The sequence below is a fragment of the Echinops telfairi genome, unplaced genomic scaffold, assembly GCF_000313985.2.
Source record: "Echinops telfairi isolate 266 unplaced genomic scaffold, ASM31398v2 ScPeMD7_39;HRSCAF=148, whole genome shotgun sequence".
Lineage (NCBI taxonomy): Eukaryota > Metazoa > Chordata > Mammalia > Afrosoricida > Tenrecidae > Echinops > Echinops telfairi.
In genome coordinates this window covers 1,746,408-1,770,395 of record NW_022103937.1, presented here as the reverse complement: position 1 = coordinate 1,770,395, position 23,988 = coordinate 1,746,408, and the positions used below count along the sequence as shown (strand labels likewise).

The 23,988-nt window shown below is 35.1% G+C and overlaps 1 protein-coding gene across 3 annotated transcripts in view; it reads right to left on the bottom strand.

Annotated features, from left to right (window-relative positions):
- The window catches only part of TLL1 (tolloid like 1), a 296,082-nt gene that overhangs the window by 115,439 nt on the left and 156,655 nt on the right, over positions 1-23,988 (bottom strand). For 2 of the 3 annotated variants that reach the window (XM_004717383.2, XM_045290498.1), the window contains exons 2-5: positions 11,544-11,654; positions 6,846-6,926; positions 4,960-5,112; positions 4,314-4,431 (exon numbers count right to left, since the gene is read on the bottom strand). In XM_004717383.2, coding sequence (XP_004717440.1) covers positions 4,314-4,431; positions 4,960-5,112; positions 6,846-6,926; positions 11,544-11,654 — 463 coding nt within the window. The remainder of the gene's footprint in view (positions 1-4,313; positions 4,432-4,959; positions 5,113-6,845; positions 6,927-11,543; positions 11,655-23,988) is intronic. The other variant, XM_045290499.1, reaches the window with a different exon arrangement.

Genomic DNA, 23,988 nt, shown 5'->3' with positions numbered 1-23,988 from the left:
GTTTTGAGATTGATGAGGGCAACAGGTGTACATATGTGCTTGACTCAATGGATGTATGTATGGACTGTGATAAGAATTGTCAATAAAATAATTTTTAAAAAAGAATAATGAGGGTAACAAATGTACAAATGTGCTTTATACAATTGGTGTTTGTATGGATTGTGATGAGTTGTATGAGCCCCCAATAAAATGACTTAAAAAATTAAAAGATAATTATGTGCATAGCAAACCAACAAGTCCTTTCCATCTACTTATGTAGATGGGGACTAAATCAATCAATTCTTACAAGCTACTTGGTTGGTTTGCTTTTTTGTCAAGAGTCCTGGGCCAGTTCTGACTCATAAAAACACTATATACAATAGAACTTAACACTCCTCTGTCTTGCACCATCCCCACAACAGTTGTTATTTTTTATCCCATTGTAGACCCTGTGTCAATTCATCTCCTTGACAGTCTTCCTCTTTTTCACTAACTTTACCAAGCATGATGTCCTTTTCCAAGGACTGGTCTCTCCTCATAATATGTCCAAAGTACATGAGATGCAGTCTTTCTAAGGAAGAACAAATAAGTTTATTTTGGAAGATGTGCAATCAGAATTTGGCCATTATGAGGTCCAGATATTCTCTAAAGACAAATATTCACCATCTGTAAGGAAGTTTGTTTGTTTTTTGTAAGGAAGTTTTATCTTTCCCTAAACCGTAAAACATAATAAAACTCAAACCCAGATCACAGTCAATGAGTCACTTCCAAGTCATCATAAATCTATGTAGGATTTTCAAAGCTATAAGTCTGTACAGGAGCAGAGAGCTTCCTCTTTCTTCCACAGAGCAGCTGGTGGGTTTAGCAGTCCAATACTAACCTGATAGTGCCACTAAGGGCAACAAGGTAGTCTAAAACCTCATGTCCCTTACATCTGCCTTGGGATGGTAAACCAAAGCACCTTTAAGACCTTCCTGTCATTGAGTTCATCAGACTATCTATAAAGGGCTATTGGTTAACTTTTCAACTGCATTTCATATATGTTTACTTTCAATTATTTAGGTTAATGACCAAGAGGCAATCCTTTGAACAGAACAGAGAACTCTGTGTGGTTTTAAAAAAGGAAAGGTTTGCATAAAAGTCGAACCCCTTCAATCCGTGTGCTGAGCACAGAACTTGAAAAGTTGGACTGTGTGAGGAGAATGCAGCATCAGGATTGGAGGAAGGCTTATTAAGAACTTTCAATATGCAGATGGCACAACCATGCTTACTGAATGCTAGGAGTACTTCGAGCAATTGCTAGAGGGTATGAACTACAATTCAATGTAAATAAACCCAAGTCCTCACAAGTGTATCTGTAGCTAACATCATGATCAAGAGAAAGTTTCAATTGTCGAAGATTTCATTTTACTTATATCCACAATCAACACTCATAGAAGCACAAGTTAAAAAATCAAATGAAATATTGCATTGGGAAAATCTGCTGAACAAGACCTTTCTGATGTATTGAAGAACAAGGATGTCACTTTGAGCAGTAAGATGCCCCTGACCCAAACTATGATATTTTCTATCGCCTCATATGTATGTAAAAGTTCGACAATGAATATGGAAGAACGAAAGAGAATTGATGCATTTGAATAGGAATGTTGATGAAGAATATTGAAAGTATCTCAGAGTTCCTAAAGAACAAATGAATCTGTCAAACATATAGTCAAAATGTTTCTCACAAGGGAGGGTGGCTAGACTTCATCTCATTAACTCTGGACATGTTATCAGGAGAGATTATTCCCTAGAAATGGGGTCATTCTTGGTATAGTGGAGGGTCAGGGAAGAAGAAGATGAAATAAAGTGACATGGACTGACACAGTGGCTGCAACAATGAGCTCAAGCATACCAGTGAGTGAGAAGATGGTGCAGAACCAGGTAATGTGTATTTCTGTGGTACATTGGGTACATAAATCAATGTACCTAACAACAACAACAACAACAAATGATCTATAACTCCAGATATTCTTATTTCACAGAAGAAATTCAGTCAATACATTCACAAAGAATAAAAGAAAAGCACTTTAGAGAATCACCATTTTGCACTGATCATTCACAGTTATTTAACCCATTATGATATCATTCTTGAAACTTTTACAATTAAAAGAGGGGTACTGCCACCTCAATCAATGGAGCAATGACACGGGTGCCAAGTCCATTTATATGCTTTCTGACTTAAATAATGTAAAGTTGACAGCAGTCTATCAAATCATTCACAGCAAAAAGATAAAGTCCAATTTTATCAAGTAGTTACATATAAATTTTAATTTATTGGAAATACTGGAGAAAGAGAAAAAGGAAATGATAAGATGACAAAGCAAACAGATAAAATCAGAATATTGTAAGACTTTAAGAAAACTGCTTCTTCAACAAATTCTAGACCATAAGATAAGAACTTAAAAATCAGTTGTGATGATTATAAGATAGTTCTAGAGTAAATGAGATCTCAAGATACAAGTGAAAAGATTGGAGTTTATTTGAATTCCAATATACATAAATTAGTTTTAGTAAAGTTGTAAAAATAAATACTCGGTAAATTAGAAGGGCAGAGAAAAAGAAGGCGGCTCTTAATGAGAAGAATTGATACACCTGCAACAAGTTCAAATTTAACAATTGTGAGAATGGCTCAGACATAGGGTCGCTATGATTTGGAACCAATTTGATATCATGTAACAACAACAAATTGTCAAGAGACCTTTTTCTAAATAACTGGGGAAGGCCTATATAAATTGGGACTTAACTGATACAAATGGCTAAGAGCTTTGCTACTAATAAAAATTCTCCCAGAGGAAAACCAGCCCGGCTGTCGCAAACCCTACTTTGGTACATGAGATGTCTGTGAGCGGAAATCAACTGGACAGAAACCTTTCTTTTTTTCTTTGTAATGTAGCTTGAATTTTACATGAAAATGAGTAATTATTTTGAATTCTATTAATTATGTTAATGATATTGTATATATGTAAAACAAGTTTACGTTGTAGGACTAGCACACCATTTGTCAGTGAAATTATATGATGACAGATTTGCTTTCAAACAAGTGAAAAGTAACAAAAAGAAAGACAATATTTTTAAGGGAAAGAAAAAAAAAGGTAGTATTGTATCCAAAAGTTAATAATTCTTGAATCTGATTGGCTGGTATGTGGGATTTTGTGCTGCTTCAAACTTGAACAACAAAAAGTCTTAAAGTTAAGAGGCACTCTTTAGAGAACTGGCTTTAATCAATCATAGCTGAATCACCAGATATGTGGACAGATGTGGTGAATGAAGAAAAAGTTCCCAATTTTCCTAAAAATAGAAAGGGTAGTCAATTCATGACATTCCATAAATAATATTTCAAGGAATTTGGACTTTATTCCCAGGCCAGCATTTCTTAAATTATATTGAGAAATATTAATGTAGCTTTCTCCACTCTAAAGCCAACCGGGGAGAGTGGAGGCTAGAAGTGCCATTTTTAATTAGTTTAATTCTATATTCTTTCTACTTGGTTGAATGTTAATAACATTTATTAACACAGTGCTATTAAGATGTAGCATATTATTTTCCCAACTTAAAAAAAGTTGTAAGAAGCACATCTTGAAACAAAAATTATAAGAAATACCAAACAACCTAAACAATTGTGGTAAGTTGATGTGGCCCATACTTTAAGGTTATTTTCACGGTCATGAATTGGACACAGTTGAAATAGACCAGGTGTGAGGTAAGAGGAAGTAAATGAATAGGATGTACTATGGGATACAGATGGAAAAAGACAGTGAGCATAAATGGAAACTTAGGCAGAAGTGCAACCGAATCGATCGACAACAAGGCTAAAGTTTCTAACCTAGGTGAGTTGGGCATTGGGTATTGTTATTGTTAGAATAAGGTATTTAGCGGAGGGAGGGGAAGAACAAACTTGGGGCTGATGCACAAAGTCTATGATCAAAGAATGTATTTCTTAAGAGTCTTGGGGTACAGTTGGGCTGCAAACAGTAATGTCAATATGCTGAAGCCACCAGCAGCTCCAAAGGAAAACTGTAACCCTGTCTGCTCCTATAAACATTTATTATCTCAAAAGACCTAAGGAGTGGTTCGACCTGGTGCTACAGTGTCCTAGAGTCACTCTGAGTCCGAATGTCAGTGAGTTTGAAAAGTGTTTTTGTATTGTTGTGTTGTGTCACATTTTATTATGTGAAACTCAGATACCTCACAAACAGTATAATAAGTAATTATTAGAAAATGAATGAAATTTTAAATATTTAACTCTTTCCCTCTAAACTAGCATAATCAAGCCATCCTCTGCTTCTACTTACCCACAAGGCCTATATGTGAAAACAATGTAACTCTCTTCATCACTTCTTTCAATGAAAGTCACACAGGTGTGCTTTTCCCAATGCCTCATGGCCTGCTTGAACATGGCTCTCTGGTTGCCTGGAAAAATTGTTAGATGTTACTAAAACAGGATCTACCCTAGAGAGAAGAGCTTCATGCTGACTTCTCTACTTTAAGGCTGATCAGGAGGTTTAGTATGCCATCACTATTATCAAAACAAAGAATGTTAGCCCTTATAACCACAAATGATTTACTTCTTTTTAAAGATAGTGTATTCACCTCCCCATCAGAAGGGTAGTGTTCACTACCTCTAAAAGCATTATAGGTGTATACAGTTCTATACACAGGACCTACATTCTTTCTGTCAGTTGAAAAGAGATCAGCTTCCAGATTGAATGAAAACATTTGAAACATGGTTTAAAAACCAGAACATAAGTGTAATCTTGGAATATGAAACTAAATTTACTTTTTAATCTCAATGATATTCTGAGATAATGACCTAAATTAATGTGGTATGTTCTAGTTTGATTTAGTAACATGGTTTATATTAATAGTCTATACAAATATGCAGTGCTTTGTATAAAATCGATCATTTCTTTAACAAGATAGACACTCTGGGAATCTTACCAGTGAAGTTGCCTCCAATCACATAAGGAATAACACCTCCAGGCCAGATTCTTTCAGTTCTTGATGTAGCTGCCCTGGGAACTCGATTTCTCTCATTTTCCCCTGAGAATTTTAGAGGTACTTTCCCCTTAACTGTACTGTTTTGCTCCAAACCTACAGGGACATTTAAAACACTCTGTGAAACTGAGATCATTAGTCAGGGGGACATTTATCTCTTAAAGGGTAGAAATTGAAATACCTTATTTACATGTTGGTACACCTATGCCTGCAGCCAAAATATATTAATAAAAAGCTTCACTGATATTACATACTTGGAAAAAGAATTGAAACATGTATTTTACTTCAAAATATTTTTTTTCTTTATGCTCTAGAACAAATTGTGATGATTTTTTTAGACCACAGGAAAATTATTTTATATTATCTAATTTATTGTCTAGTTTATTGAATCACTACCAGTTCATCACAAGATGATGAAATTTATTTTATTTGTTTTAAGTTACTTTAGAGTCAACTCCAACTCATGCCAAGCCTATGTATTTAATAAAGTCACATAATATGCAAAGTTTTTCATATTCTGGCTAAATTACTAAATTTTTCAATTAGGACTGATATTTCTATAGTACAGCCTGAATGTAAGTATGTTGCACTGCATAGACATTCAAATAAATTACATGAAATAGATAGGTTGTTGTCATCTGGAATAATGGATTGTGTCCATTTTAATTTCTTCGAGATTCACAGCATGATTTACAGAAGAGCATACAGTTTGAAGATGCCAACGTGAAATGTAGTCTATTTCTGAACACTTTTCCAGTTATGACTGGTTTGCTTTCCCAGGTGGCCTATCATGCCCTGACAGGACAGGGCAGAACTGTCCCTGTGGGTTTCTGAGAAAGTAACTCTTATGGGAGTAGTACGCTTTGTCTTTCTCTCAAGGAGAGGCTGATGATTTCAAGCTGTTGAGCTGGCAGTTAGCAGCCCAACTAAGCAGGGCTGCAGAACAGACTACAACAGGGAGTTCGCTTTTGGAAGTGGTGCGCTGAAAGGCAGGCCTGCCAATTCTCCTATGCACACATGGCAACAACCTAGAGTTAGAATCAACTCGATTACTACTACTAATAGTAGTCTATGATCTACTCTTCATCTACACAACAAATATCAAGGGTATGTCCCTCTGCCTACGTCCCTAACATGCCAATGGTTTTCATCTCATGAACCGAAGCATCTTTGTTCAGGTAATGTATTCCTTACAGACAATCTAAACACCATTATGTATTTAATTAATAATCCACCAATTCAAATGTTATTAAAATCTGAGCTTTGAACATAGGATTTTGAAACCAGCCACCCTAAAACCTACAATTAGTGGCTAATGAACTCAATAAAATAAAATAATTAATTACAAGCCCATTATACAGGTTCTCTGGATGTTTTTCCTTAAATATTTTTGTGGTCAAATAAGTTTTCAACTATTTTTTTATGATCTATTAAGCAGTTTGTCAATTTATTTCAAGCTGGTTTTATTAGAAAACTAAGAGCCATGACATTTTTTCATTTAATTTAAATTGATGTAGCTATATGTTTGATGAAAATAATTTACTAAGATAACAAATTAATTGGAAATAGATAAAATGACTAATAAAATTTTGAACAAGGAGAGTCTTAAAATAAGTTAGAAGAACTTTAACTTTTTTCAACTTAAATTCTAAATATTCTTACATGAAATATGAGTCAATAAAAGAAAAACAAATGAAAGACCTTTCATATGATATACCCTTTCATATTTCAAATTATAAATTCATACTAATTCAATATACTGAACTTCTATGAGTATAATATTTACTGTACATCAAGTCAAGCGTCTGCAACTTTAAACATTCATATACCAGAGCCAATTCTTCTTATCCTGTCTATAAGCTGGTAGAGGGCCCCTCGTTTCTTTGACATACCATGGTCTCCAAGTCCACCTTAAAGAACAAAATAAAATAAATAAAATTTCCTACATTTCAAATTTTTAATAAATGAACTATAAAAGCAGACTATCCTGACTCCTCTTTGAAATGTATTATACATTTTATGAGATGTTAGAGTGTGATAAAAATGTCCACATAACAATTTTTGGTAACTAAAAAGTAATACTAATAATATTAACATAAAGGGGGCAGTAAGAGGAGAGAGATCCAGAGAACAACCTAAGCATGCTTTATTTGGTCATGATAACAATTGAAAAGCCTATTGACCACAGGAAGGACTCCTTCTTCACTGTGGCTTTGACATCTCAAAACTCAATTGCTATTTGTGGGTTTCAGAAACTGTAAATTTTTGTGAATAGGAAGCTTCATCTTCGTCCAAGGAAGGGCTAGTGGTTTTGAACTTAAGGCCTTATGGCTAGCTGCCCCACTTAACCCACTGTGCCACCTGTGCTTCTTGACTTCAACATCACTTAGTGTTATATTGGATGGTGACAGTTAGTTGTTCTGCCCTATGAATTGCCTTCTATTTACTAAATGTAGACAGAATACATTTATTCTAAATACTAAATGTAGACAGAATACATGAATTCTGACATGTATTCAAATCAACAAAATAAAATAAAAACATGAGAAAAACAAATGTATAGTGTATATTTTGATTAATTTGAAATATTTTAAAAGTATAGAAAATTATATAACATATCAAATATATTTTGAAAATTATTTTCTATAATTCATAAAAACCAATAATATGTAATTAGAAGACTATCATCTTATCATCTCACATTAAAGACTAGAAAATGTAGGCTCCTAACATAGGACAGAAAGTAAATGCCTTGGCTAATATCAAGGGCTCTGATTCTTCTAACACTAAAGATTTCAATAAAATGCTGCCTCTATTTTTCTCCCATTTTCTTTCCTTCTCCTATTGGAATTTTATAGATAAACAATAAAGAGATGCCCTTGAGCAAACAACCAATATAATTTCTAATGGCACTGGAACATTATAGATGAGTTTGTGCCAAAAATAGTGTCTCTGATTCATAAATATCTTGGAACTCAAATAATGAAAGAAGGCCAGAAATTCTATGGAAACCATGAAATGTTCTGAGATTTTAAACTATTTTCTTCTAAACCTCCTCCTTTATATAATAATTATTAAAATTTAATCATTTAGAATAGAGTGAATAAAAAAGAGGCAATAAGAAAAATGATAGCTATATAAGCCCAGAAAAAAATCAAATAATCCTTATAAGGCACATACATTAGAGTGCTTTTACACTGACTAATAACCGAAGCCATTTAATGGTCTCATTTTTACCAAGCCCCTTGTGAAAAAATTTTTGAAAATTTTTCTTGAACATTTTAGAAAAATGAGGTAATACTTCAATGCTTTCATTCCCAAGTACTTACAAGATGTACTTTTAAAGTATGGCATCTCTGTATGTGTAAAAATATTGCTTATAATGGCTCTGATGGGACAATTATGCTTTATATTAGACAGAACTGAAATGCATACTGACAGATTTATAAGGAGGCCTTTTTTACATTCTTTATGAGAAAAAGAAATATATTTAAAGTTAAGATTTTCTTAAAGGAACCAGTAGCATTGAAGAAAATTTCAAAACGATCATGGATGGAAATGTATTTTTAATATATTTTTAGTAAATTTGAGTTTTATTATAGCATTTAAAATAAAAATTTCTGTAGACAATTTCTTAAAATGGAACAAAAGGAAATTTCATGAAATGAGTAATTATTTAGCGCATATATTTAATTTAAAAATATATATGATGAATTGATAAAAATTTATGGGAAAGCTTATTGAGTTTAAAACAAGGATATGAGAAATATAACTGAGTAAGTCAGCATTAAAAACTAACAGGAAGGAGAAATATATATGTGTGTGTGTATATATATTTAATATATAAGTATATATTTATATATACTCACATAATATATATACACACATACACACACATGTGTATCGTATGAGGGGGTACCCCCCCAAAAAAAAACCAGAAAAGAGCTCCACTGGGCAGAGCTTTCTTAGTACACATTTTTCCCACTCTGGAGCAACTCACTCTGAGTTACTGCACCCAGTGGCGTGGCCTGGGAAGGTTCTCTCTGGTCACAGTGAATTTTTTCATAAAAGCAGTTTGACTCAAACTTCGTTTTTGTGACTGCCGATTTAAGAGAATAGCTTGCAGCTATGAACTTTTGCTTCCTGGTTGGGAAAATGCTGCAAAAACAGTTGTGAAGTTGAACACAACTTACAAGGACAGCACTACGGGAAAAACTCAAGTGTATGGGTGATTTTCTCATTTCAAAAAAGGTGAAATGTTGACTGATGACAAACGTCGTCTGGACGTTCGTCAACTTCCAAAACGGATGAAAATGTTGACTTGTAGCGCATTTGGAGTTCGTTCCACTAGGTCAGACTTTTAATCAAGCTTTCTATTTAGAGGTTCAGAAAAGATTGCCGTAATAGTGTGCAACAAAAAAGGCCTGATTTTTGGCAGATGGGGGACTGGTTTTGCCACCACAACAGTGCATCTGTTCACACAGCCATCTCAGTGAACCAGTTTTGGGCAAAAAACAGCATGCCTCTCTTGCCCTACACATCTGACCATGTGGCTTCTTTTTGTTTCAGTGAACGAAGAGGGACATGAAATAACAGTGATTTGACAATGTAGAAGAGGTGAAGACAAAAATGAGGGAGGTGCTGTCAGATATCCAAGCAGATGACTTTGAAAAATGTTTCCAAGAATGTAAATGTTTGATAAATGTATTAAGTGTAATGGAGAATACTTTGAAGATGATAAAGTTGTTTTGTAAAAAAAAAAAAATTAAATACATAGCTTTGGGGAAAAAATTCCATATTTTGGTATGACTTCATATGTATACGTGAATATATATGTATATATGATACTGGTGTACTTTTAAAATTCAACTGAGTACTGCTATTATTAAACTTTCCAATAAGTGTGCATTTTTCATATGTCCTATAAATAGTTTTATGACTGAAAATTTATATTATTTTGTATCTATAAAAAATAGTATTTTCTTCCAGTTATTTATATGTTAAAATTTAACAATAAATAAAAGGACAAAATAAAATAAATGTATTGAAAGTTTTTAAGTCATAGACTGCGTGTGGCACTAAAGTAAGTGGGTGGGTGTAGGTTAGGAAATTATCTAGAGTTAGAAGCTAATAAATAATTTATAATAAAAAATGAAAATGCGCTCTTTGAAAAATGTACGATTTTGCTGAGCTGTGTCATTGCACTACCGTCCAGAATATATTGCTTTAATGGCAGTGCTCAACATAAGATAGAAATTGCAGAATCAGCTAATAAACACACTCTACAGGAATGCATTGTTTCATGATGACACTGGTTTTTGTTGTTTTCCCCTTTCTATTTTAGTGTGTGATTCTTGAAAGACACTAGGCATAACAAGGTACAAATCATATTATTTTTAAAATAGTGTGTTATTATTTTTCTTTTCTCATGTATAACCTTTTATATACTTTTTTAAACTTTACATAATTTTCCAAGCTATAGTGACATTTTCATGTAGAAAAATGCCCTAATTCATAGAAAGGTCATGCTAGGCTACTTAAAGTGTTTTACCAACACATATATGCATATATGCACACACACAGGGAATATGGGAACTATTGACAATTACCGAATAACACTAAATTTGGTATTCCTTGAACTGTCCTCTCAATTTTTCTACATTTAAAGTTTATCATAATATAGAGTTGTGGGTAAAATAAATTGAGCAAAGGGGGGAATTAGTTCACAATGAGAACTCTCAAGTCTGCTGAATACCAAGCAGTCATAAAAATAAGCTTGTCAAGGGAGAAGTTGAAGCAGTGAGTTCTAAAAGCTAGACATCATGTGTATAGTTTTCTAGCTTATCTAGAAAAAGAAATATTCAACTGGCAATTTTTATTCAAAATAAAATAGAATAAAAAACCTTAACAATGTAATGTATTTTAAAATGAGAAAACAGTAATTTTTAAAACATTTAAGTCTCTTTTGGTATAATTCAGTCCTGTTCAAAAAAGCTAAAATTTAAACCAGCTTCCAGATTTTCCATAAAAATTAGCAGTTTAAGATGTAAGATATATCTTTACATATCAAAAATATACAAGATATATATACATAATATATACTTTCTAGATAAATTTGTATGTAAGTGTTCCAAGCATATATTTTACAGCTCAATATTTCATGGGACAACCGAATATAATACTCAAGAGCATGAAGTTTTCATTTTCTCAGAATTGATTCTGGTCCTGACTCGATCACTTCTTTCGGTGTGACCATAGCTGCTTAACGTTATTTATAAATCACTACACTATTGGTACCTGCCATAGCTATTTAAACAGGGTATGATACATAATACAGTGTATAATATGCTTATTAATTCAATTAGTTAAATACATGAAAACTGCCTACAAGGTTGAAATCTCTAAATATGCCAATTTGTGCCCAAGAAGTAGAATTTGATCAGGTAGATATTAAAATTGAATATTTATAGATTTTTAGAAAGTATATTTATTTCAAAATTAAAATTTAACCAAATAATCAAACATACCTGTGGTATGTCCAAGTTTTCCAAAGGGGTTCTGTGTGAGGTCAATTGTTCTATCAATTTGAAAGATATTTAATTCTTCATCATCTAAGGCAATATCTCCCCAAAACACAGCTAAAAAACAAAAGTTTTATTAAAATGTAAACTATTTAAAATATATAGAAGCATTGTTTAAGATATGGAAATGTGGTTGATATAGAGCTAGGTATTTCAGATCACACATGACTATAATCGGCTTTATTGGCTCTATGGGTGTAGTAGTTCTGCATTTCACTACCATCTGCAGCATCAGCAGTTCAAAACCACTAGCTTCTCCTCAGGAGAAAGATGAAGCTTCTAGTTTCATGAAGTCTTACAGCATCAAAAACCTAAAGGGGCACTTGTACTCCATCCTACATGGTCAACATGATTTGGAATCGACTGGATGGCAGTGAATTTGAGTGTTTTTGTTTTTGTTTGGGGGAGAAAAAGTAAAGATGAGCTAAAATAGAGATAAGTAATATATATCTCGAAATGCCTGCATGTTTATGACACACAGATCTTTCCTAATAGAGTAGATAGAAGGTGATAACAGTTAACCCTCGAACTTTGTAAAAGCAAGGGCTAATTAAGACAGGGCAATATGTAATGCATTCAGCCACATTTCCACATTCATATTTTACATAAAGACACTTCCCTAAAGATGACATTGCCAGTGAGTGTCTATAAAATATATGCATAACTACCTAAAGATTTGAATCAACATTTATTTAGGTGACTATTAGGCACCAAGTCTTTGACCTTAATAACAACATATAACACATAATGTAAGTCCCTCAAAATCATTATCTTAGAATCTAAAACTCCCTGAGTTTAGGTCAATAGTAAGTCTATTTCTTATACAAATTAACAATGCAAAGCTGTGTAAACTTTGGCATAATGGGAGAGTTCATTTAACACTAATACTGAATTTTTCACATAAAATCGATTATGATGAGACTTGTGTCCCCAAACAAGAAGCTTCAGTCTTAAAAGCTGTATCTGTGAATGGGATCCTATTTGGAAATCTGGTTTTCCATTTCTAGTGTTATTTAATCTCCTCTTGCGGTATTTCATAAAGACGCAAAACTCACTGCCATCGAGTCAATGCCATTGGTTAGTGACCTAACGGGACAGGATTGAAAAGTCTCTGTGAGTTTCCAAGACTGTAGCTCCTTCTTGTTGTTATTGCTATTACATGTCATTGAGTCAGTTCTGACCCACAGGGATCTTCATGCATGACAGAAGGAAACACTGGCTCTTCCTGAGCCATGCCATCCTCACAATTATTCTATGCAGATCCCACTGTAATTTTTTAAGGGAGTAGAACGCTCCATTGTTCCTCTGCTGAGCAGTTTATAGTCAATCAAATGCTGACCTTGAGCAGTTAGCAGCCTAAGGCGTAAACTGCAACTGGGTAAATCAATGACAGACTGGCACACCTGGTGAAGACACCCAGTAACAATGGAGGCAGATGCATCTAAACAAACCTAAGAACACTAAAGATTCCTGGCAGCCACTAGAAGCTGAAGGAGAAAAAGAATCTTCCAATAGAGCTAATGAGATGGTGCTCTGAGTTCTAACTTTAAACCTTCTGAACTATGAGAAAATGCATGCCTTTCAAACTATCGTCTTTTGCTTGGTTGAAATTTATATTAATAAATTAACTTTAGAATCATTTTTATAAAATATTATACCTATAAAGTTTATACATCAATCATCAAATCAACACAGAATTTAAGCTTTAGCTACAAATTTATTATATAAAGTTATTTATCTACTTTCCATTTCTAGTACAAAACTCACAGGAGATACAACAAAAATACAAGAAGTTTAACAGGGTTAAACTTTGACAGAAAGCCAGAAATAGGAAAAAAAAGAAGAATGAAATTAGTTCAAAGTTATTATCAGCCCAACCTGTATTTTAAAAAATTGTATTAGAATTGGAATTTTCTATTAAACACAACCCTGGACTCTATTGCCTATGGAATTGATAGACGTGAAAGACAGTAAACATCACTTTACTTTTAGAGATTCTTTATTGTTTACAGAAACAAAGTAATGAAGGGCTGTACAACAGTTATCAGTGTTACACTGTTGTTGGGTGACACTAGGTTGATTTCGACTGGCAGTCATGAGGTTTAGGCGGAAACTGTTAAGGGAGCAGATGGTCAGGGTTTTTTCCCTACACATTGAGCTGCTAACCACAAGGTCAGCAGAACCCCCCAGCTGCTGCACAGGAGACAGATGAGGCTTTCTACTCCAGTAAAGATTTACAGTCTCAGTCCTACCCTGTCCTATATGGTCTCTACAAGTCAGCATTGATGCCATGGTAGTGAGTTTTTTTAGTACCATACAGCAGTAAGAGACTGGGCTTATAGCCTAAAAGTAAATCAAAATTTCAATAGGCTCAAACCCATGCATCAAATATCACTGATGTTCCACTATCCCCTAAAGCCAGACATCCCGAAAAGGAGAGGGCTTGTCTGAAATAAAATATTTTGTATATCAGTTTTTTAGAGAGAAACTGTTTCATAAATTTTATTTATAAGACTTAAGCTACTTTAAAAAACCAAGTATGCTAGTTATTTAAAACGTCCAACATGTGTATGTAACATGAAAACAACCCTCATAGACACTGATGCCCTGCTGTTGAAAATGCAAACCATGAAAGAACATTTCTCACCCTTTAATTTGTGTAGGAATCACAGAAGATCTAGTTAAGATGTGGACTCTCATTCAGTATATCTGGAGAAAAGCCTCAAATCCTTCATATCTGAAACCTCCTAACCAGCCACCCCACCACCACCACCACCAGATTACCTACCCTCTTTGTTAGTATTTTTCCCCCTGCCAGGGGAATGTTTACTCCTTTTAGAATAAACTGGTTCATTTTACAACTAAAACATACAACTATACAATGCACTACCTCTTACATAATTAAAATAATAGGGGTAAAATGACACACAAATGTGTTTTAGATTTTTATTTTTCTGTAATGACTTTTGACATGAAGCAGGAATCCTGCCCTGATGGATTATATCTAATACAGATCAGCACTCCAAAGTTATATATCACTCATAGAAGAAAAAACATTACCTCTGGGGAGAAAAAAAATGCATGAGATGACGACACTGAAAGGGAGATACAACTCGAGCACATAGAGAGTTGCTTTATGTATCAGTATTTTTTCTAAATGAGTAACTTAACAGCTCTCAATTTGCAATAATTTGCTTCAGGAGAAAACTAATTTTTTCTCTGAACGTAAGCAATCATGAGTGCATAAATCAATGCATTCATGTGCAGATTTGTTGCAATGTAGGTCACATATAGTTTTAACTTAAGATGTTACCAACAGAATTTTTAAATAGGTAATTTATTTTAATTTTTATCCTATCACATAAGATGCATGATTTCTCTCTATATCTTAGATCTATCGACATTTCTTGAATTCATATTCTACTTGACTCTCTATGCTAATTCTGCATCATAACATATTTTACTCATGTGTGGGTATAAGAAACTGGGCCACAACGATTTATATTAATGTGAATTTGTAACTTGCATTATAATCTAACAGATGTTCAATTAGTTTTGAAAGTATATTTGCAACTCTCAAATCAACTTCGGATTTTATTTTCTTTTATCCAGTATTTTAAGTAAAACATGTTTTAAAGGTTTAAAAAGCAAGCATGTTTACTTATTTGTCCCATTTAACATAATGATTTAAGTTAGTAAGATTAGAAATAAGAGCAATGTGGTGGGCTGATGATAACTCAGAGACAATGATAATATTTACTACTTATTTGGATTCTTAGAGTCAAAATGGAGGTTGTAGTTAGCCAACAGGCCAAAGTAAAAGATTACAAAGGACAAATTTAAATCTACATCTAGAACCACATTTAAAATTTTTTCCCTTATAAAGCTTATTTGCCTTCAGCATGTAATAAATGTTTGTTTGTTTTTATTTAAAGAGAATGACCAATACTGTTTTTATTGCAATAGTTTGGGTAAATAAATGATTTTACAAATTATGATGACAATGAGCGATCTAAGATTATAATTTCCCTTCTATCCTAGTGTTAAGAGATGTCTCTCCTACCCAATCGCCTAATATTCTTTAGCTCTTGAGATGTGAAGTTTCAGGGAGTAGCTTTATCACAGAATCAAATTTCAGGTCCCCTGAAAATTGTATGTAAAATTATGCAAGACAATTTTTTGGGTGGGGGGGAGAGGTTCACAGTCCTTTTTAAAAAGTAATCCCAAAGAGTAAAACCTACAACTCATTCCATGGATAAAACCTATCAATCCACCCAGGAGAAAACACTTTGAGTCTCTATCGTCGGACATGAATGTATTTACTGAATTACCAACAAGATGGCCCACAATATGTCGTGACTTGAGAGTACAAGGTAACAAAGGAGAAGACAGAGTTTCCTCAGGCGTTACCTGAGGGCACGTTCTCAGACACTGCTCCTCCCAGCAAACATAGTTAGGCCTGTCATCTGTCCTATTGGCCTAGTCCGATGCTTCTGTCAACAGTAGGACAACAAGCAAGATTTCTCTGGTCTGATTTTGAAAATGTTAACAAAAACATATGTTGCTTATCAAAATACTCAAGGTTGGAGTATTTGACAAAGTTTTTCAGTAAATGTCTTGAAGCATAAAAAGTAGATATATGAAGGAGAATATGTCATGAAATGGTAGGTGAGGTTAGGTATACTATGTACATCATAAATTGGCCTTAATATGCAAAATACATGCTATTTGATCATGTATATATATATATATCCTAAACCAAACTCACTGCCATAGAATTTCTAATTCGGAGCAACCCTACAGGACAGGGAAGAAGGGCCCCTGTGGGCTTTCCAGACTAACTCTTTACAGCAGAGCAACTGCTGATTTCACACTGCAGACCTTGTGGTTAGCAGCTCAAAGTGTAACCACTACATATGAGTAGCCCTGGTGGCCTAACGGTTATGTATTGAGCTGCTAAGCACTATGGCCCCAGGGCTCCTCATACGTATACAAAAAACAAACTCCCTGCTTCGGGATTGAAGCCGATGCATAGTGACTCTAGAGGGCAACGTAAAACTGACTATGTGGGTTTCTGAGACTCTACAAAAGTAGAAAGCCTGTGGAGCAGCTGGTGTTTTGAACTGACCTTGAGGATCACAGGATCACAATGCATAGCCACTATTCCACCAGGGCTCCTTCTTCATATGCATATGTATAATTTTATAGTTAAAAGGTAGATGACATTCTCTTTATTGTTTCAGTAGCATATTTTAATACTTGTAGTTATGGAAAATGTATACTTTTTCTCTAAAAACTATATTTTCACCTTGATTAGCTCAGGATACACAACATTGAGTTAACAGATCAGTTATCGTGAGATTCATGGGATTTGGAGAGAGAGCTCTCAGATCTCAACAATGGCCAAGAGCACTTACTTATTACACTTTTTCCATATACAGCTTAAACATTTCTGCTTTTAATAATATTGAACTTAGGGAGGAAGAATGACGTCATGTGAAGGTCTAGCAAGGCTATTTTGGCTGTTCTAGCTTACACTGAAGGCATAATGAAAATCTCTGCAGAAGGCAAGAGAAAGGGCTCAAAAGTCAACTAATTTTACATGATTGACAGCAAATAAGCAAACTGTTGAGGAAAAGTAAGAATTTTCAAGAGTTCTAATGTGTACATTTGGGAGACATGCTATACCACTTAAGAATGAAAATAATTTTCTAGTGACATTTTATGTGAACTGGAAAAATTCTCCCCCCAAACTGCTACACATTAAAGTTAAAATAAGTATCAAGTTTGGGAAATAGTGATCAAAATATTTAACAGCCCTTGACACAAAATAAGAATAAATAAAAATAAATTTCGTATTGATTCTAAATTCAAAAATTAAAGTTAAAACTACTCAATATGGCATATTTCTGTAGTTTCTCAATCTAAAAATTCATTACTGCCTCTACTTTAGTAGTTTCTCATAAGAAAGCATCCTATGCAATGATTTACTTAATATAATTAAATGTTTTTTCTTCTAAATCTATATTTTAATATCTACCTTGTACTGTGACAGGCGTCCTGGTAGTTAGTGGGTTATATGTAGGATACAGTCAGCACTTCCAACCTTCCAGATCTTCAAGGAAGAGAAAGATGAGGCAAAAGGATTTACAACCTCAGAAACCCTAGAGAAGTGTTGTACTCTATACTGTAAGGTTGCTATTATTCAAAATCAACTAGCTGACAATGTTTTTTTGTTTGTTTGGTTTGGTTGGGCTTATATACTATCACATAAACTCAGCAAAATAATCAAATCTACAATAGAAAAGTTTACTTTTATATAATAATATAATGAGTTATATAAAAGTGTCACCGCATCCTTCTCCCATTAACAAGATTGAAAATTATGTGTATCTTACACAACTGTTACCTAGCCCATCGAAAAGGAGAGGTATTTCCCACCGTGGAGAGATTTGGGAAATTGAGAAGGTGCATGCAATAGAAAAAAAAATCCTAGACAGATTGGATCACAATCACAAAAATAAAATAAAATAGCCTATTCAACTATACTACAAATTTAGAAGTCCTTTCACAGGTGTACAGAATTGTTGCTAAAATTAAACGAACTGCTCTTCCATGAATCACTGAATCAAGACCTAAAATACAATCTCAATACAAAATCAAATATGCAAAACAAATAAATGTATGTGCTACATACACCACACTAAAGTAAGAAATGTTCCCCTCAAATATGGAGATATTTGATAATGTCATTTTTCCCTTTTTTGGTCATTTTTCTTATTTATGAGTTTCAAGAATAAACTAGATTGACTAATAGAAACTTGTCTTTTAAAAATATTTTAGTTTGAATGTAATTTTTAACATTATGGATCTGATTAATGCTTAATGTTCAAATGAATAACTTTCTTTTAAATTTGAAGCATAAAATATTTTCCATTCCATTAAAATAACATGAATGATTTGGCATTTATAGGCCGCAATGCCCATGAATAGAATTTCTCAGGGCATTTTAAAAATATCACTCATACCACAAATACTTATTTTGAATTCTTTCTCTTCAAAGAAAAAACACTGATGGAAGAAATTTGATTTCAAAAAATGTAGAAATAAAACAAAAAAACATATTGTTGAGGGGGATTCGGGGTAGAGACCCATAATCCATCTGTAGACAATGGGAAATCCCCTCAGAGAAGGGTCACAAAGAAGGGATGAGTCAACTAGGGCTCAGTATATCGCAGATGAGATACACAATATCTTTCTGGTTCCTTGAGACTTCCTCACCCCTCACTATCATGACCTCAGTCCTGCCTTTCACTTAGGGCTGGAACAGAGTATGAATATGAGATAAGAGCTCATGACACATGGAATCCAGGTCAGATAAAGTCATCAGGAACAGAAATGGGAGTGGCGATACCAGGAGATGAGGGGAAAGGTGGGGAGCGGAGGGGAGGTAGGGGTTATGTGTTGCAATGATCAACACATAACCACACCCCACAAACACAAGGAACAAACAACAAAAACTGTGGGCAAAGGGAGACAGCAATAGATGCGAGATATGAAAATAATGAAAATTTATCATTTATCAAGGGGTCATGAGGGTGCGAGGCAGGGAAAGAGAGAAAAAAGAGGATCTGATACCAAGGGCTCAAATAGCAAGTAAATGCTCATAAAATAATGATAGAAACATATGTACAAATATGCTTGATACAATTGATGTATGGATTGTTATAAGAGCTCCCAATAAAATTATCTTTTTTTAAAAAGAAACAAATGTATGTTTGGGCCGGGTCCGGGTCAAGCAGTCCCCACCTCCTCTCCAGTTCCTCAGGAAGATGAAACTTCAAAGCCGCCATTCCCAGCCTCTTGGGAGAATGGATGACCTATTGAACTATGCAACTCCTGCCCCAGCATCCCAAAGAGCTTATCTCTCCAGGCTGGGTTTGTGTACCCCCTTCCCCAGCACTTCAGGAAGCAATTTATCTTCCCAGGCTGGTTTGTATAGCCCCTTTCCCAGCACTCCAGAGAGCAAACAACAAATAACTTCCCATGGGTCGCATCCTGACTCAAGGCCCGGTTGCAAGCAATAAAATTCTCCCTTCCTTCTGTCAACATATACTTCCTTAACTGGAGCCCTATATATCTCCCACCGCCTCACCAACAAGCTGCAACTTCCCTGACCTAACTCGTTGGGTTGCGGAACTCGTCTGGGCGTTTTCCCTCACCTTAATAAGCCTCACTATACTTCTCATTATTGATGAAGCCTTAGCTCCTTCTGAGCATCCGTCTCCAAGCTCACATGGTGGTGCCGAAACCCGTAACTAGCAGGAGGGGCCTCTGTGCTGCCCCAGCCTCTCTCTGGCGAGTGCATGGCCCCGTCCACTGAATCCATGGACCTCTGAGGCCTGTCTGCGCAAGTGCTTCTCTAGTCTGTATTTCTGTACATGTTCATTCTGTCTCGTTTGTCTTGTTTGTCTTTCTGGACACGGAGGACCAGCAAACAAAATGTAGAAATAAATATTGAAACATTTTTTAATGTAACCTTGCATTTGCTCTTCTAAGCTCTAAGAAAATGAAATATGTTAATTCACAGGTTATGAAACACTGCCATTGCTGCACTGCTCAAATAATGAACATATAATAAGCCATTATTCAGATTTGGTTTATTTATATTTTTCATGTTGCACACCATGTAACTAGAGAACACAAGGTATTTTTCCCCCTTGTCATAGGCCTGTAATTATTTACAGTTGTGGTGAATGTACAATAAAACCTAGTACTTCTTTTTTAACTTAGCTTGTTTCTTTTCCAAATAATGACACTAGTTTCTAAAGCAAAAATCTTGTTCTCTTCCTGAGAAGATGAGTATTCCTGCAAAATTACTGATTTTTGTATTCTAGCATTATTTTTTTCCATTGGCCAGTCATCTCTTCACACTAACAAAATACATTTTTAATAATTCATACTATATTATATTTAGTCTATTTTTATGATATGTCAAGAGAAAAACTAGTTCCATTCCAACCTTTCTGATTGGTATTCTTTGTAAAAAGAGTTCCTTTTAGACATAATGAAAAGACCTGAGGTGTAATATGCCCCATAGTAAAATCTACAAGACAGCAAAATGCTCAATAACGTAAACTACAGACTTTAAAATTTCATAGAAAATTTGATTCCATATTGTGATTTCTATCTTTCCTCCTTTCATCTTACATTGTTATTAAGGGCCATTGATTCAACTTTGACTCACAGTGACCCCATTTCACAGAAGTCACCAGGGTTCTGTTAAACCTTAAATAATTGAGAAGATAATGACATTGAATTTTATTTACTGCAAACTAATTACCCAATTACAAAATTACATTTTAATCTGAAATCTCCCTGTTGTTGTTGGGTGCCATGGAGTCAATGGAACTCCTAGTAAGTGAAACACTGCCCAGTCATTGGCCTTAATCAAATAATAATAAAAATAACCCATATTATAATATCTACCATTCACCTAGTACCAGAGTTATTAGCACTAACAATAGGGCATTTTTTAGAGTTATAGAATTCTGAGAACCATCCTCTACATAAAAGTTTTATTGTGGCCATGTTGGTGACTCAACTTAATAACAATAGTCAAATTTCATTTGAAAGATATATTACTCTTTTTCAGATTTAGAGGGGAGGAAATGTTAATTGTTCTGGAATGCACATAATAAACATTGCAAAAAGTGAAAATGATGCACTAAGGGATACCTGAGTCATACCCATATTTCCTTATGTGACATATTATGATAATAGACTCTATAAAGCTAAGGCTGTAGTCTTATTTTCTAGAGGATTAGGGTGGGTTTAAGACCTGGCCTTAGTAGAAGTTGTGAACCAAGCCACAAATTTTGTTTCCTTGAGGGTATCTTTTATTCTGTTTTAGTAGAGGGTATGACTTAAGACACAATTGTTGTGGGATATAAAAAGACTTGTCCCCAGCTTTGTCTCCCCCAAAGATGTGCCAAACATTAGAGGCTACTTGCCAGCACATGGTGGGATGTCATATGCATTCAGCCTTCAGACTACTGTCTGGTCCCACCACAGGTGGGGCCCACTCCCTGCTGTTAAGGACAATAGGACACTTCTCCCTAAAGTCTTGCAGCCATCAATCTGGTCCACTCTAGATGAGTTAAAACCCTACTGATAATGGTTTCTATGGACAGCCAGAGACAGGTCAAACCTGCTCAGTGACATCCAAAAGTGGGCTGCCTCCCTGAATCTAGAAGTCACCCATCTTGCCACATGTATACCCCAATCCCTCTCCTTCCTATTGCGCATATACCCCTAGATGGTCCCTCTCTCGTCACTGTATTACCTATAGCACAACCCCTTCCTGTGACATATGTCTTCACCTGTAATTAGGAGGCTTGCATGCTCCCCCAAATATATAAGCCTTGGTTGGTAATAAACCTCACTCGCTCGCTCCTGCTCTCCCTCCTGCCCTGTGCCACCGAGAGGAGCTGGGGTGAACATGCTACCATGAAATGTGTCTGACTCCTTCATTTTACTCTCTTCTATTTCTCTTATTATCTACTTTACTTTACTTTACTTTACTATAATCTTTACTTATTATCATGGTACAATTGTGCCTACCGGACCCATGATGATGTGTTAGGGGCTGACTCCCCTGATATTTGTTGCTTTACTTAGATGGGTTATATATACTGGTACCATCACCCAGTTCTGACATACATCATCTACCTGGAAAGCCAGACCTCTATTTACTGATTGAGCTCTGGCAGAAATAAAGCTTGCTGGGACTTTTGGACATTTTGGCTCTGGCTCTGGACCCTTCATTTAGCTCACTTCTGCCTGACCCTCTGATTTTGGAGCAATTAACAACCACCACCACATGAGACATTTCCTCAAATTTTGTATGTCTCTGTGTTGAGTTTTAGCAAACCGCAGAAGCCAGGGAGAGAATACTCAACAGAGGAAGGGAGTTGTGTGTGGGGTTGGGGGGTGTGGGTGAGGAATGGAGTAGAATAGTATCTTGGAAGAGTTGGGACATGTGGGACATTTTTAATCTCCAACTCTTTGAGACTAGTCTGGTATTAATTTTTCTAAAAGAAATGAAATCATTATCACAAGAAGCATTTTCATACTTGAATGGAGGCAACCATGGAATACTACTGTTAATACATTTGTTCCAACTCAATGTTTATTTAATGTTATTTATCTGCTAATACATTTCAAACTGTTAATATCAAAGTTCTATTTACTCTTAAAAGTACTAAACTTGTCTATTTGTGACTCCTCTATGTGTGTATCCTTTCCTATTTCTGATAGCCTGTGTATTCCCTGTGCCAAGGTTCTCAGGTTTGTTCCAATTACCTCATTAATGGCCCTAATTGTTTGGGGTTTTATGTCAAGGGAACATACTGAAGATAAAACACCTGTGTATATCGAAATAATTCACCAAGAGAGTAATAAGGGAGTCCACCGATTGGGAAATCATCTTTAGCAATGACACATCAGACAAAGGCCTTATTACTAAAATCTACAATACCTTGCAAGGTTACAATAAGAGGAAAACTAACTGCCCACTGAGGAGGTGGGAAAAGGACCTGAATAGAAGTTTCCCAGAGTCTGGAATCCGAATGGTCAATAAACATATGAGAAAATGCTCCCCATCATTAGCCATAAGAGAAATGCAAACCAAAACAGCTATGAGATACCACCTAATACCCTCAAAGATAGCCAAATTCAAAAAGTCAGAAAGCAACAAGTGTTGCAGGGGTTCTGGTGAGACAGGAACTCTCATCCACTGCTGGTGGACCTGTAAATATGTACACCCACTATGGAAATTGATTTGGCGCTTTCTCAAACAGATGGAAATTGAGTTACCATATGACCCAGCAATCCCCCTACTAGACATATACCCAGAAGAGGCAAGAAACAAACCACGGCCAGACATCTGTGCTCCAAAGTTCATTGCAGCACAGGTCACAATCGCAAGGAGTTAAAAGCAACCCAAATGTCCATCAACAGATGAATGGATTAAAAAACTGTGGTACATACATACAATGAGTACTATGCGTCACTAAAAAGCAGAGATGAACTCATGAAGCATATCGCCGCATGGGAAGAACTGGAGGAAATAATGCTAAGTGAAGTAAGCCAAGCACAAAAGGACAAGTATAACATGATTCAGGTGAGGTAAGTTTATATATATATATATATATATATAAGAACAGAAAGGTAAATGCAAAAGGGACACAGGGGAAAAGCTACAGTAGTATACAAACTCTCTAGGGGTAAGGGTCAGGTAGTATGGAAGGTGCCAGAACAAATCCAGGGGTACATAGGGTAGCCAACCACAAAGGGTGTGGGGAGGAATGGGGAAAGGGAAAAAAAAGGG